We start from the raw sequence: 14,064 nt of genomic DNA, 5'->3' as shown, positions 1-14,064 counted from the left end.
TATTTCATTGAATTTATTCTTTCTACCTATTTAACAGAACTATAGTGCCATGGAAGGTGTTCAGGCAGTGCCTTCATGAAGTTCATCAGATTAGCTCTGGTTTGGAAGCAATGGCTCTTAAATCTACTATTGACTTGACCTGCAATGACTACATTTCAATTTTTGAATTTGATATCTTCACTAGATTATTTCAGGTAAGATTTGAAAATTATAGATAATTGTGTGAATTTGAGATGCTTAGTACCCTGAGGCAAGGAAGCAGATTTTTTTAAAAAAAACTGAAAGAACTAAAACAGTGCGGTTTACAAATAAATTGTGCATTTCTTCTAGTCTTCAGAGGTGTTAGAGGCAGCAACACGCACATCTGAAAAACTGAAAGCATCCAGCAACACCTGCTTCATTTCTGCATACATCTAGTGTTATTACAATAGCTGTTTGCTACTTACTTATTTTTCACTATTTTTAAATACATTCCTAGAAATGTAGACCTCCTGATAATCAGAGTTTTATGTTTTTTGTTGTGCATTTGTACCTACATATATATTCTACATATATGTTTATATACACATATATATTCTACATATAATATATATTCTACAAATATGTTTCTGCAAACTCATAAGGACAGTTACATATTGCTTTCTTTTAGACGAAATGTAGGCCGAACTGTTTTTTTATGAACATAGTTTTGCTATTAATGCTTATTTACAACAAGGAGCTATATCTGGGAATAGCATTAATTGTATTACTATTTATCTGAAATAAGCTTTTTATGTATGTTATGTGTCTATTGTAACCTCATGTCTCTTCTACAGAACATACTTCAGGTATTTTAGTTAATATAGAAGACTGTAGTGGTTTGCATGCATATTAGGTGTGCTGTTTCTGAAATTTATCACTTTGGATATTTCTTTTGTATATAGAAACTATTGAGATATAGTTTGTATATAGAAACTCTTGAGATAAAAAACATTTATTTGATAATTTATTTTCTTTACCAAGTACGGTAGTAAACTAGTACAGAACCACAAGTTGCACTAGGGTCTTCACTGAAAGGATTATCAAGCATTTGGGGATATGATTTAGTGGGGAACTTGGCGGTGCTGGGTTAACAGTTAGACTTGATGATCTTTAAGGTCTTTTTCCAACCTATAAGCATATATGATTATTCTTTAGCCAGATGGAGATATGTTCAAAATATCAACTTTACATCAAACCCTGGGTTGATGTTTGTTCTGCTTTCCACATTGCCCTGTGCTAATTGTTGCTTAGATGTCCTAGTTTTGCTGTTATGGGAAAGGGTGCCATTATAAAGTTAATAGTAAAATCTGGCAGGAGGGGATTAATGATTTTAGTATATAGAGTTTTGATTTTGATTATCTCTTCTCCATTCTGAGTCAAAACATTGTCACAGTTGCAAATGTTAATGGTGTCAGTAATCTCTTTTTAACTGAACCACAAATATTGGTCACTTATTTTCTTTGTGAGGCCACTGCTGGTTTGATTCATTTCTGTGCCTTGTGCTAGAAGAAGGGGATCAGCAGTATTGATACATGTAAAGAGAGATGACTGGTAAGGGTTAACTTTTAATTCAGCAAAGAAGCAGAGAGATATGTCTTGCCAAAGAGATTAGGTGCAAAAGCTGTGTAACTCTTGAACTGAACTTGCACTGAACTTGGTCTGAGAACTCCCAGGAGGTTACATTTTACTTCTCTAGTTTTTAAACAGCTTCTGTAACTATGTGTGCATACACCCACTGAGAGAAATTCCCAATTAAGTAATCAAAATACTGTTTTGCCAACTGTGGGTTATGTTACAGAAAAGCTGCATTTGTAATGGTGTTTATTCACAGAAGAAAGCACGACTCAGCTATATGGAGATCCTGTGAAAGTGAAGTTGCTCCCCCTGCCTCTCCATTGTATGTATGCACAGCTTTAAGTGCTGTGTTCCCTGACCAGAGAGAAGCTTAGCACAGCAGAACAGTTCCTGCTCTGCAGGAACTTCAATCTGTTACTATAACATGTCCTTTGGTGTGAAAATACTTCCACTGAAGAGAAAGGGAGCAAATCTTGTCCCATTTAGCACTTCTGCTCTGGTACAATTCTGCTCATAAGGCAAGTTATGGATTCTTGCCTTTGAATGGTTTGGGTTGGAAGAGACCCTAAAGATTATCCCATTCCAACCCCCCTGCCATGGGTAAGGACACACTTTGTCTAGACCACGTTGCTCAGAGCTCCTCTAGCTGAAATGCTGTGGATCAGCTTCGCAGAGCAACCTGTTGCAGTGCCTTCATTACACTTAGACTGAAGAATTTCTTCCAAATATCCAGTCTAAACCTATAGGCTTTCAGTTCAAAACCATTCCCCCTTGTGTTATCATTCCAAGCCTTGTAAAGTCCCTCTCCAGCTCTCCTGTAGACCCCTTTAGGTACCGGGATGCTGCTCCAGGTTTCTCCAGAGCCTTCTCTTCTCCAGGCTGACTAATCCCAACTCTGTCAACCTGTCTTTATGGGAGAGGTCCTCCATCCACTTGATCATCCTGCAGTCCCTCCTCTGGACTTGCTCCAGCAGGTCCATGTCCTTCCTGAGCTGAGGGCGAAGAGCTGGATGAAGTTGTTTGAGGATGGGGGGATCTCATGAGAGTTGAGGAGATGGAGAATCCCCTCCCTTGCCCTGCTGCCCACACTGCTCTGGGTGCAGCCCAGGACAGCACTGGCTTTCTGAGCTGGGAGTGCACCTTGCTGGGTTGTGTCCAGCCTCTCATCCAGCAGCACACCCAAGTCCTGCTCATCAGGGCTGCTCTCAATCCATTCTCCACTCAGCCTGCACTTGTGCTTGGCATTGCCCAATCCCTGTGCAGGACCTTGCACTTGGCCTTGTTGAATTTGTTGAAGGAGCTGGCAGGATGCAATGTTGAATCTAGGACTGGAATTATTTTTTTTTCCTCCTTGCTTTTGGAGAAATTTAAACACTTAAGGTTTCTTATGGCCTCTGTGCTGAAACCTGTCTTCTATTCCATGCGTACAACTTGATGAGGTATTAATTTTGAAATAAACAGGTATTCATCTGTGTTTAGGTAGTGGCTACGGTTTGCCTGGGAAATGTAACACTCTCAAGCAGAACTGTTAGGATAATCTGCTCAAGCATGTCACACTGGCATTTCATCTCTGCCTGATTAGCCTTTAGAAGTTCTTTTAAAGGGAATTTGCAGGGCACATAATAACACAAGCCTCTGGTCTTGTGTCTCTTAACTTCACCTGCCTTGATCTTCTGAGAAATAGATTTAAAATCTGCAAACCATTCAGAGTCAGTTTATTGACTTCCCAAATGCTGGCAATGGACATTTATATATCTGTATTAATCCACTACTTTAAAAAATCATTCTTCATTTACAGTAATGGGCTATTCCATATTTTTTGAAGTAATAGCATATCAGGCATGTTTCACTGCATTTTCTGAAGCTTTTGCATTCAGGTTAGCAAATATTCAGGTGAAGTATCAGTATTTGTTTTCTTTTCTGGCTTTAATGCCATTATAGTGACTGAAGAAATTAAGAAGTAGAGAATAAAAAAAAGAATGACAGCTCAAATTAGCAGGTTTATTATGATTAATTTTTAGCTTTATTTAGATTAATTTTACTTATCATTAACTATCAAAGTGCTTCAAGATGTCTCAGACTTAATTGTGTTTTTATTAAACCATCATGGAGTCATACTTTCCAGGTTCTAACTAAAAATGATGTTTAATATTTTATGTATCTATGAATAGAAGATCTCCTTAATTCAGGGTCTTCAAAATCTCTATCCAAAAAGTTGTGCTTGGTGTTCTTGGAATAATTCTTTTGAAGGAGCACTTGTAGCAAAGTTGGGTATATAGGACAGTCCTTTGTACCATTCAGACCTAAAGCAAAAGTGTGTAATTTTCAGCTGAAGCTAAAACACTTCAGGTGTTTCTGACTCACAGACTTGAGTTTTATTAGAAATACAGAACTACCTGGCTTAGTCCCTTTACTTGTTTGTCTTCTCTTTGTAGCCATGGGGCTCAATCCTAAGGAATTGGAACTTCTTAGCTGTGACACATCCTGGATATATGGCATTCCTGACGTATGATGAAGTGAAAGCAAGGCTGCAGAAATACAGCACTAAACCAGGGAGGTGAGAGGTTTCACTGCATATTGCTTTCCAAATAAACTTGCTGTCTCAGAACCTACATAATTATGCTGGGTCCATCCTTCTATTTTGCATATTTTTGCATTTTATTTAACACCCACTGATGCACTGAAGAAGTGAAGCAAAAAAATATTGTATTAGCACACTGAAGTTTAAATATGTAAAAATAAACAGAAATAAATTGAAAATAATTTGCTTTTTCTTTCTTCTTCTGAATCAGGTAAAACCAGCAATGCATTCTTGAAAAGCATATTTCAAAATATAATTTGATTTTCAAAATTGACATTGAATTTTTGCTTAATAGTAAAGCAAAAATCATCTTAACATCTTTCATGGTAACATTCAAGCTATAAATTTAATCTGTGCTTTTGTGTTCCTTTTGTGTTTCATATCTTTTTCCTTTGCCTGTATCATTCTATATCATAAACTCTTCACCTAGAAAAGCAATCAGTCGGATTAAAGATCATGACATGTAGAGTTTTTAAATACTTTAGATGTAGTGCTGTGCATAGTAAATTGGTTAAACTGAGCTTTTACCACTATGTCACTGTTGTCCTGGGTTTTTTTCTTCACTTGAGAGAAAAAAAAAAATCAAGAATGGATTTAATCCTATATTACTTATCATTTATTTTGCAAGTTTTATCTTACAATTATGAAGCTTTTTCCCTAATTCTCCTTGTTGAAGCTTCTGCAGAAGCACATAGTTAAAAGTGCATTGCTTTGAAACTCATTATTGAAGCCTACCAGCAATTATACCCACATTCTGTACTTGGTTTCTTTCAATTTTCAGCAAATAGTATACTGTATCTTAAGTTACCCTAGTAGTCAAGTCCATGCATACAAAAATCCTGTGGTTCCAACAGAAAACTGCTGGTTTTTAGCTTGATACTCATGGACACTACTACATAAGTCAAATAGGTTGGTTTTGAAAGCATTTGATACATTTCGTATTTTCTCTGTTATTGATCCTCATGCTGTGATAGAAAAATTAGCCCATGTAGCTTTTATGTTCCTTGTAAATAGACAGTTTTAAGGTTGCTTTCTATTGCATATCATATTGCATACTTTCTGAGTTGCTTAGGTGAAATGCTGGAATGGGAAAGAGGGGATGTGAAGTGAAATTTCTTCTTTAATCTGACTAAAACATCCTGCAGATTACAAGATTCTGTTCAGATTAATAGTTAGTACTTCAGTGTTATGTGGGCCCTAGTGAAGGTTGTAAGAGCTCTGCCAAATTTCAGAGAGGCTTAGATTTCTCATATTAGTTTGGAATGAAATAAAATAGTGATGTGTAATTAAGAAAAGCTGCTCTATAATACAGAATTGAGTTTGTGGTCTTTCACTGTGAGATGCTTTTCTCAGGGAGGTTTTTGTATGTGAAATGGTGTCTGACATGAAAGGGAGTAGAATTTTTTGTATGAAGCTCTATACATGACCAATCCTGTTGCTTGTAATCTTCCTTATTTTCTGATTGTGCTGTCTACATTATGTATACTCTCAGCTATCACCTGTAACACAGAGAAATATTCAAATCTAAGTCCAATTGTGTAGTTAATATTTGATTTTTCTGAATCAGAAGTGGTATTTCTTTTGTTCACCTCCACAGGCTCACAAGAAATTACCATTTTCTAGTAGAGTAGGTTTTATCATGCATCTTTCCTGTTTCTGTTGCACTTAAAGAGGCTTTACATTTTTCCATCCACTTGTTCAGGTGATGGGTATGCACAAAAGGTGTCTGTTGTAGCTATGGAGACGGGATCATACCATATAGTCCTCTTGAAGAGGTTTATGGACATGTCTGAGTGAAACTGCTCAGGGTGAATGTGCAGCTTTCACTCTGAGAACTAAAAGAGAAGCAGATGAAAAGCAGGGGGTAGGCAGCTACTCTTATTTTATTTCTGCCCATGAGAAGCTGACAGTGTAGAAGAGACAAGTTTGTTTAAAATTCTAGAAAGAACATGGCAGAATTGGGAATGTTACCTAAATGTTCAGGGACCTAATTCAGTGTCTGAACCAGAGGCCATAATTGCTCTCTTCACTTCTTTTGCTGAACTCTGAATCACACTGACTTTTCATTTATCCTGTTTTTATCAAGCTACATTTTCAGACTGAGTTGCACTCGCCTAGGCCAGTGGGCCATTGGCTATGTGACTGGAGATGGGAACATCCTGCAGACCATACCTCACAATAAGCCTCTATTTCAAGCTTTGATCGATGGCAGCCGGGAAGGATTGTAAGTGCCAATTCTTACAGCTACCATGGCTGTGAAATCCTCATCTGCTTGTTCCCTATATGCTTATATGGGTAGTTAAAGATGTTTAAAACTGAGAAACTGCATATGGTGGTTAGCATTCTTTCAGAGTTTAAGGACCATTTATTTAATTCATTTAAAAACTACTTGTTTCTAGTTAATTCCATTAACCAGGGTTACTGAAAGTTAACAAGTCATATCTTGTAGCAAATAAATTCCTTGAGAAATTAAAATGAGACAGCTGTTGCATTGATCCCTCCTTCCCCCCACAGCCCCCCAAGAGTCCCAAATGCACTTAAGCTTATTGAACAGTTTCTACTTCCAGTTACTCATGTGTCCAAATGTGGACAATGATTTGAAAGCTATGTAATTGCTTTTTTATATATTGTGCAGCCAGAACATTTTCCACATTCTAATAGTTTACTGAAAAGATTTATAATTATTAGAGAATGTAAGTTTATAGGGAGAAGTAGAACATTTTTGCTAGGTTGGCTGAAGTAACAGAAAAATATTTGTTGTCAGAATCTTTTCACTGGAATACATGTTTTGGTATAGCCAATATAAATATATATAATGTGAAAGAAAAAGGAAAGGCAATTGATCAATCCCCAAAAGAAAAAAAAGATTGATAAATCTTTTGCAGTCTCGTAATTTTTCTCAGTCCTACACAATCTAGTATTTTTTTTTCAGGTGTGATGATTTTATACCTGTAATAAAAACACACTTATATTAGTAGTGTTTCTCTCTGACAAAAACTAAGCAAACAAAAGCTGGAGCTGAGAATATTTTATGCTGAGTGATATTTTTGTACCTTATAACTTTTTCATAATGTGACTTAAAAATATATGAGCTTTAAAGAACTGTTTCTGAGTTACAGGTAACATAGACCTGAATACAGAACATCTTAGGGTTGCTGTAATATCATTTAACCTATTGTTAATTTCCCATACAATTGAATTGAATGAACCCTCATTTAACCTATTGTTAATTTCCCACACAATTGAAATGCTCCCATTGGTTCTTGCCTAAAGTCCAGTGTGCATGAGAAGTTCTCAGTGTAGATTCTTGTCATAATATACAGAGATATGCACGTATATATTATTGTGACATGTATAATATTATATATAAATCAAAATACAGATGCACACAATGTGTTACCTTCTTTTCTGCAGCTTTACTTGAAATAGTCTAAAGAGTCCTGAGCATAATGCTTCCAGTGGGAAACCACTAGGAAGTATGAGTTCACTGTGAAAGAAAGATGTGAAATAATACTCTTTTGGGCTACCCCTAGAAGGTTATCTGCTAATCAAAGCTCAGATGCATGCTAGTGGTAGCTATCCAAGTGATGTCAAAATCTGTCCTCTGCTTTTATAAATACGCTTGAGCGTGTGTCAAAATGAATATGTAGCAGTTCAGTTGCACTCAAAAGATAAAATAGATGGCTATGGAAAGATGATTTATTTTAGTTAATGCCTACTGTAACTTATTCTGCTCCCTTGAAATTTTGTAAGTATGATTTAGCTAATAAAAGCTAAAGAAATGTGCATATTTATAACAATCTTCTTGTGATGCAGCTATCTTTTCCCTGATGGACGAAGTTATAATCCTGATTTGACAGGATTATGTGAGCCCACACCACACGATCACATAAAAGTCACACAGGTATGTTGGCAGAGTTTTGAGTTACTTTGTAATCTTCACTTCCCTTAGTATCTCATCTAGCAGTAATAATAAGCTTTTATTAAAATGTGAGTAATAAGTTCATAGGAGGGAAAATATGCTGTTGATAGAAAGGCTTAGGGGAGGAACAGGATAATAATCCTTTAAACTGTAGAGTGGATGGTGATGCAGATGGCATGTCTTGGAATGTTTTGTTTATTGTGAGCCTCTGTGAGCCTTTTCCAAGTGAGAAGTGTTTCAAATAGCTACTAAAGGTTTTCCTGATATTTATGTAACAGATTTATGTAGCTTGTTTTTTCCTTGCTAATAACAAAGGGGAATACAGAAACAAAATGAGGATCAAATAATAGTCTTGAAGCCTGAATAGGAATGATATAGTTGGTTAGCAAGTCCAGGAGGAAAAGTTCATACATCACAAAAATACCAGTTCCAGGGTATCCAGTTTTTTCCTTTCTTCTTTGTCTATGGTGCAAATTGAAAGAGAGATCAGGGAAAACAGCAGAAGTAAATGCCTCAACAGAGTCACTTTGCAAAGAATTGCAGAGAAAATTAGAATATGTAGTTGTGTTTATAGTCTTGTTAAGTGATGATGTGATTAATTCTGCAGATATTTGATAGTCAAGTAGTAGGAAGTAACACCCCAAGACAAATACTTGATTAAAAATGGTGCTGAAATTAACACTAGAAGGTTAAGGAATACTGTGTAGAACATTTTTCCTGATGAAAACATCTGGAAGACTTAAGGATATGTTCAAAGAAAGACTTGATACAAGCGCTGCTGTTCCAGATGGTCTTCTGTTTCTTCAAATCAAACTGGATGACCTGCTGAATCTTCTGTACTTCTGGGTGCTCTATGTGCATTCCACTCCAGAAGTATTTTAGAAAATAAGTATTCTTTACTATTATATACAATTCTTTACTATTCTTTACTGATATTATCAGAAATAGCATTACAAATATATCTGTTTTGTAAGTAAGAGAATTCCTAAAAACAATTGCCTGGAGACAACCTGAATACTTCCACTTCTATGACATCCATCTTTTCCCTCCAGTCTTGAGATAATAATGAAAGAATAATGGAGATTTATCAGGTATTTGTCTAGTGCAGAGTAATGCTCCAGCCCATATCTTCACTTTTTCTCAGAGAAATAAGAAGCAGCACATAGTCAATTACTGCCTTGTTCTTCACAAGCCAATCATGTTTTATTTTGAATCCACTGAATGAATCAAGTTATTTCTGCACATGTATTTATGAGAACTTTATTAGCTAATTCTGATGGTAATTCAAAAGAGTCTGAATTATGTGAGTCTGCCTTTAATAATATATAACTGAAGAGGTTTGAAGTTGTCAGTATACCTCCCTGAATGATGAAGAGGTGGTATGAAAGTGGCTGCAGGGCTAGATTGCTGCAGATGGATTCCTTGCTAGAGCTCCACCATAAGCATCTTTAGTACACTGACTACAGCTGCAGATACAAGCTCTCTCTTTTGTTTTGTCTTTTTCTTAGCCTCATGTCCCCTCACTTCACTTAGTAGTAGCTGCTTATTTTCCCATGATCTGTATTATACTTACTTTAGGCTTTCAAAATTTGGTTTTTCAAGGTTAAAAAAGCTTATTTCAATCCAAATACATTTAACTGTCAGTTACCCAACAATAACTATTTCTCGAACACTGTCCTGGACTTGAGTTTTGTCTATTATTTATTCCTTCTAATGGTGGTGTTCTACCTTCCTGTCAGTCCTGTAAGGATGTGAAGTACTGAATAATCTGTGCATGACTGTTGCCAAGTTATCCTGCAGGGTGTTCTTGCCATACTTCCTTTACAAGGATTGTGTACTTTACATACTGCTATACAACATCCTTGCTGTAGGTAAAAAAGCCCTCTTGTTTGTCCATTTTCAATCCAATAATCTTCTTACCCCTAAATTCATACCTAGAAATTAAAATCCCAGTTTTGTTCCCTTTCTTCACTTAATGTTTCACTTAATATGTTCATTTCCTTCCTTTTATCTGCAACCAAAGAAAAGTAGGATTTGTGCCTTGCACAGCAGCTACATATAACAAGTCTGTACAAAATCTAATAGGCACAGATATTTTTAACACATTTTAGTACGTATTGTAGTATATCACAGTTTGGAAGAAGCAAAAATGTAAGCTGTTTCAGTAACCTTAGTGTGGCTTTTAGACAGATCAGTAGCAAGAGCTTCCTTGATTAATTCGTAAAGCAGATTGGAAAACAGGGCATTTGGAGAAGTATATTCTTTGTGAACAAATCATTGGAAAGAAATAATTGTTTGACTTTCTTTTATTACAGGAGCAGTATGAATTGTACTGTGAAATGGGTTCCACTTTTCAGCTGTGTAAAATCTGTGCAGAGAATGACAAGGATGTGAAGATAGAGCCTTGTGGACACCTTATGTGCACTTCTTGTCTTACAGCCTGGCAGGTACTGTCACAGTTTAGTTGGTGGGGAGGGAATGGATTTCTGTTTCCTTTGTGTTTACAATGCGGGTATATGTTTATTTTTCCAGATGCAAGGTTGTATATATTTAAAATTATAAACGTCCTCATTTTTCAAACCAGAAATGTGTGAAAAATAAAGCTCCAGGAGTCTTTGCAGTCTGGACTCATAGTCTTGCCAAGGCCATTTGCTGACTGCTGCTGAGTGGAAAATATTTCCTGAGTCCAGCACCTACTCAGACAGTACAAGCTGGGTATTTGGTGCCAATTCAGTCTGGGAATGGATAACTGACTAGACAGCATTTTATAAGGAGAAGGGATGTCTTTGGTGAGAGAAGGATCCACTCAGTAGTGGAGGTCATGAATTGGAAAATTAAGCTTTTAGGATGCCTGTGTTTCACATTAGTAGCATGCAAAGCACTGAAACACCTAGATGGTTTTAGATGGTTGTTGGACTAAGAGATTGAATGGAGGGGAAACTCCCTTCTCTCAAAGTCATTTATAGAACATCCAAAAAAACTCTGAGATTTCCTGGTAACCCAGGTTTTGTCCATCTTGTTCATGGATCCACCAGTCTGTGGGAAAAGGGAGAATGGGCACCCTTAGTTCAGGGCAATTGATCTAAAAAGCAATATCTAAAGCTGAGGTCATTCCTCTTTAAAATGTGCATCATCCCTGCCCCTTCTTTCGTATCTATATTTTATGGGGACAAGTAAGGTTCATCCACTTCTCAGAGAGGACTCTGTTCCACACTTAAAAATCAGTCTTTGCTTACAAATGTAGTGAGAAGAGTAAAAAGAATCCTTGAGTCTAGTCCATTTTGGACCTGTTTTTAAATTAGTTCATCCTCCATCAATGTGTTTTCACTCTTACATTTGTGGCATGTCTTCAAGTACTATAATTTTCCTTTTCCAATTAGGACATTTTCTACCTAATTAAGAAAGCCTCAGTGGCAAACCAACACAATATATTAGAAGTATAATTTGAGGTTTTTCTTCCATTAGCAATAAAGGTTTCTTGAAAATGAAGTACTCTCAGTTTCCAATTTTGTGTTCTTTGTGAAATTTGAGTTTGATGTTCCAAACACAAATCTTTCAAATTGGCCATAGGTCAGAAATTCATAGGAAATTCCATTACAGGCATAACCACAAAAGGATATTTATTTCACTACTAAGCAGCTGCTGAGCTGGAACAATGTTTCTCATTTCAGGAGCACCCTTTCTCTATTTTTTCAGGTTTCATTCTGAATGACAGACTTAGAGGTCTGACCACATAAATCATTGACTTAAAAAACTCTGAAAAATTCCGAGGTGTGTAGTTTTGTTGGTTTTGTTTGCTTGTTCATTTGTTTTTTGGCTGAGCTGACAGGGCTAAGCAGAAGGACTGAAATCTTTGTGCTTCTGATTGTTGGGTGGTGTGGTAGGAGCAGTCTTAGGCCAGTGATGTGCTCTGATTCTGGAGACTTGAGAAGCTGAGGTCCCCAGTACTTGGCTATGGAACAGGAATTCAGGAAGACAATGACAAGGCATTTTAGGCCCAGAAGACTGACATGTTTGAATGCACCAGGTTTCATCAGAACATAGCTACCAGCTGTAATTGGTCAGGTACATTTCAGACTTCATTACAAATTTAACTTTTGTATAATTAGTGAGGCAATGAAGAGGTATTACACTGTAACAGCATCAGCTGTTGTGAGCTTCTGGTGGGTTGTTTAATTGGCAGCATAATGGCTCGTTAAGCATGCCTCAAGAGATGTAATACAGATGTTTTCACTGAGCAGAAAAAAACTGAGTAAGCAGCATCTGATCTGCATAGAATACTAAGGATGATTGAGCTGTTCACCTTTATGGGGCTCAGTCTCTCAAATAAGACTTGGTTTAGTTGTTTCCTTTTTGCATTACACAACAGAAGTAAAATGTCATTTTATACCACAGAAATCTATTGTCTGAAAAGTATATGTTTTCTAAAAGCATATAGGCATATAGGCTGTATTGTAAGGTTGATAATAATGTTCTAAATAACCTTTCTGAGGGCATGGACAGGTGTGTGTATTAATATAGACACCTCATGTATACAGTCATACTGCTGAATACGAGTCTGATAATGTGGTTACTAAGGCTTTTCCAAAGAAAGGATGGAAACTGCTAGTGCAGAACACAGGTACAAGGAAGCCTTGAAAACTAAAAGCTCTGTGCCTCATTGATAAGGGTGTGTTTTTTTTAGAAAATGAAGCTCTAAGGAGTTGTATAGAGTGAGGGAGGACTTCTGTTCACTTGACTGTGACTACTTCAGTAGGACTATATAATTTGAAGATGTTTTTTGAGGTACTGAAGTTGACTAGTTAGTGTACTTATGGCACTGAAAGTAGAGTAGATGTGTCTTTCCATACAATGCTAACCCTGCAAGTGATATCAGGAGACAATAATTTACGCTTATATGACCTTGTGATACAGCTCATCCAAAAACTCTAAAATCATCTGTCAGTTTAGTAAGACTGGCAAACGTCAAGATAAAAATAATGCTAGAAAAAAGTTAATGTTGTTTTTGCATCTGAGAAATCAAAACCCAGTGCTTGCTTGGTTATATTTCAGTATAAGTAGGTTTTTTAGAATTAAATTTTGGTGTTCATATCTCTTTAGCTGTCTGTCTACCTGACTGCAAATACAACACCATGTGATTTCTGATTTCTCTTTGAATTATCTTGAACTTTCAAAGCTTCATGGTTCTTCTGGGTGTGGTTTTGTTTGTGGTTTTATTTGTTTGGTGGTGGGTTTTTTTGTTTTTGGTTTTTTTTTTAATAATTCAAATCTATGTTGTGCTTCTTGATGGAAATATTTCTATAAGTCCTTGAAAGATTTCTCTGATTTTTGTTCATTAGTAATCTGGATCTCAAGGCTTTTTGTTTATTTTTTATGAGAAAAAATACAGTTCTGAAATAAGTAAAAGGAATTGAATATGGCTGCTTGAAAATTATTGAACACATACCACTTTAAAATTAAAATTCAAGTAGTTCTTTTTTCTGATAATATGTTAAAATAATTGCATGTTTTATATAATTTATTGAAAATGTAGTTAAGTTCTGATTTTTTATGTAAATGTGAAGAAAACTGTTTGTAGCTTTAGATGCTCTGAATGCTGGCAATGCTGCAGCTGTGATGGACTGAATATGTTTTTTCCAAGAAGAGCTGCATGCCATAAAGCTTGCCTGCATTTTCTAACATTAAATGAAAAAGAAATACTTTATGGTTAATATAAAAGGTATATAATAAATTGCATTATCTCTGTCTACACACCTCACCTTCTTTCTCTTGAAGAAATAGCAAAATGTATGCCTGAAAGAAAACATGTTACTTCCTGACCTGTAATATTAAGACTGATTTAGTGCTTTGTGAAGATAATAGCTACATTTTGATTAGTCATTTTTAAGTGAAGCTTAGTCTATTGAAGACAGAAAGCTTTAAATGTGCAGTCATTTTAAGATTTACTATAGTTAAATATTTGTTA

The 14,064-nt window shown here is 36.1% G+C and overlaps 1 protein-coding gene across 2 annotated transcripts in view; it reads left to right on the top strand.

Annotated features, from left to right (window-relative positions):
• The window catches only part of CBLB (Cbl proto-oncogene B), a 128,583-nt gene that overhangs the window by 79,210 nt on the left and 35,309 nt on the right, over positions 1–14,064 (top strand). For both annotated transcript variants that reach the window (XM_054270435.1, XM_054270436.1), the window contains exons 5-9: positions 38–194; positions 4,032–4,153; positions 6,264–6,401; positions 7,994–8,081; positions 10,415–10,546. In XM_054270435.1, coding sequence (XP_054126410.1) covers positions 38–194; positions 4,032–4,153; positions 6,264–6,401; positions 7,994–8,081; positions 10,415–10,546 — 637 coding nt within the window. The remainder of the gene's footprint in view (positions 1–37; positions 195–4,031; positions 4,154–6,263; positions 6,402–7,993; positions 8,082–10,414; positions 10,547–14,064) is intronic.

Source organism: Melozone crissalis, unplaced genomic scaffold (genome assembly GCF_028551555.1).
Source record: "Melozone crissalis strain CALT ecotype California unplaced genomic scaffold, PUWL_Pcris_2 ptg000009l_1, whole genome shotgun sequence".
NCBI lineage: Eukaryota > Metazoa > Chordata > Aves > Passeriformes > Passerellidae > Melozone > Melozone crissalis.
Note: the sequence above shows the minus strand (reverse complement) of the source record. Positions and strands in the feature narration are given on the sequence as shown.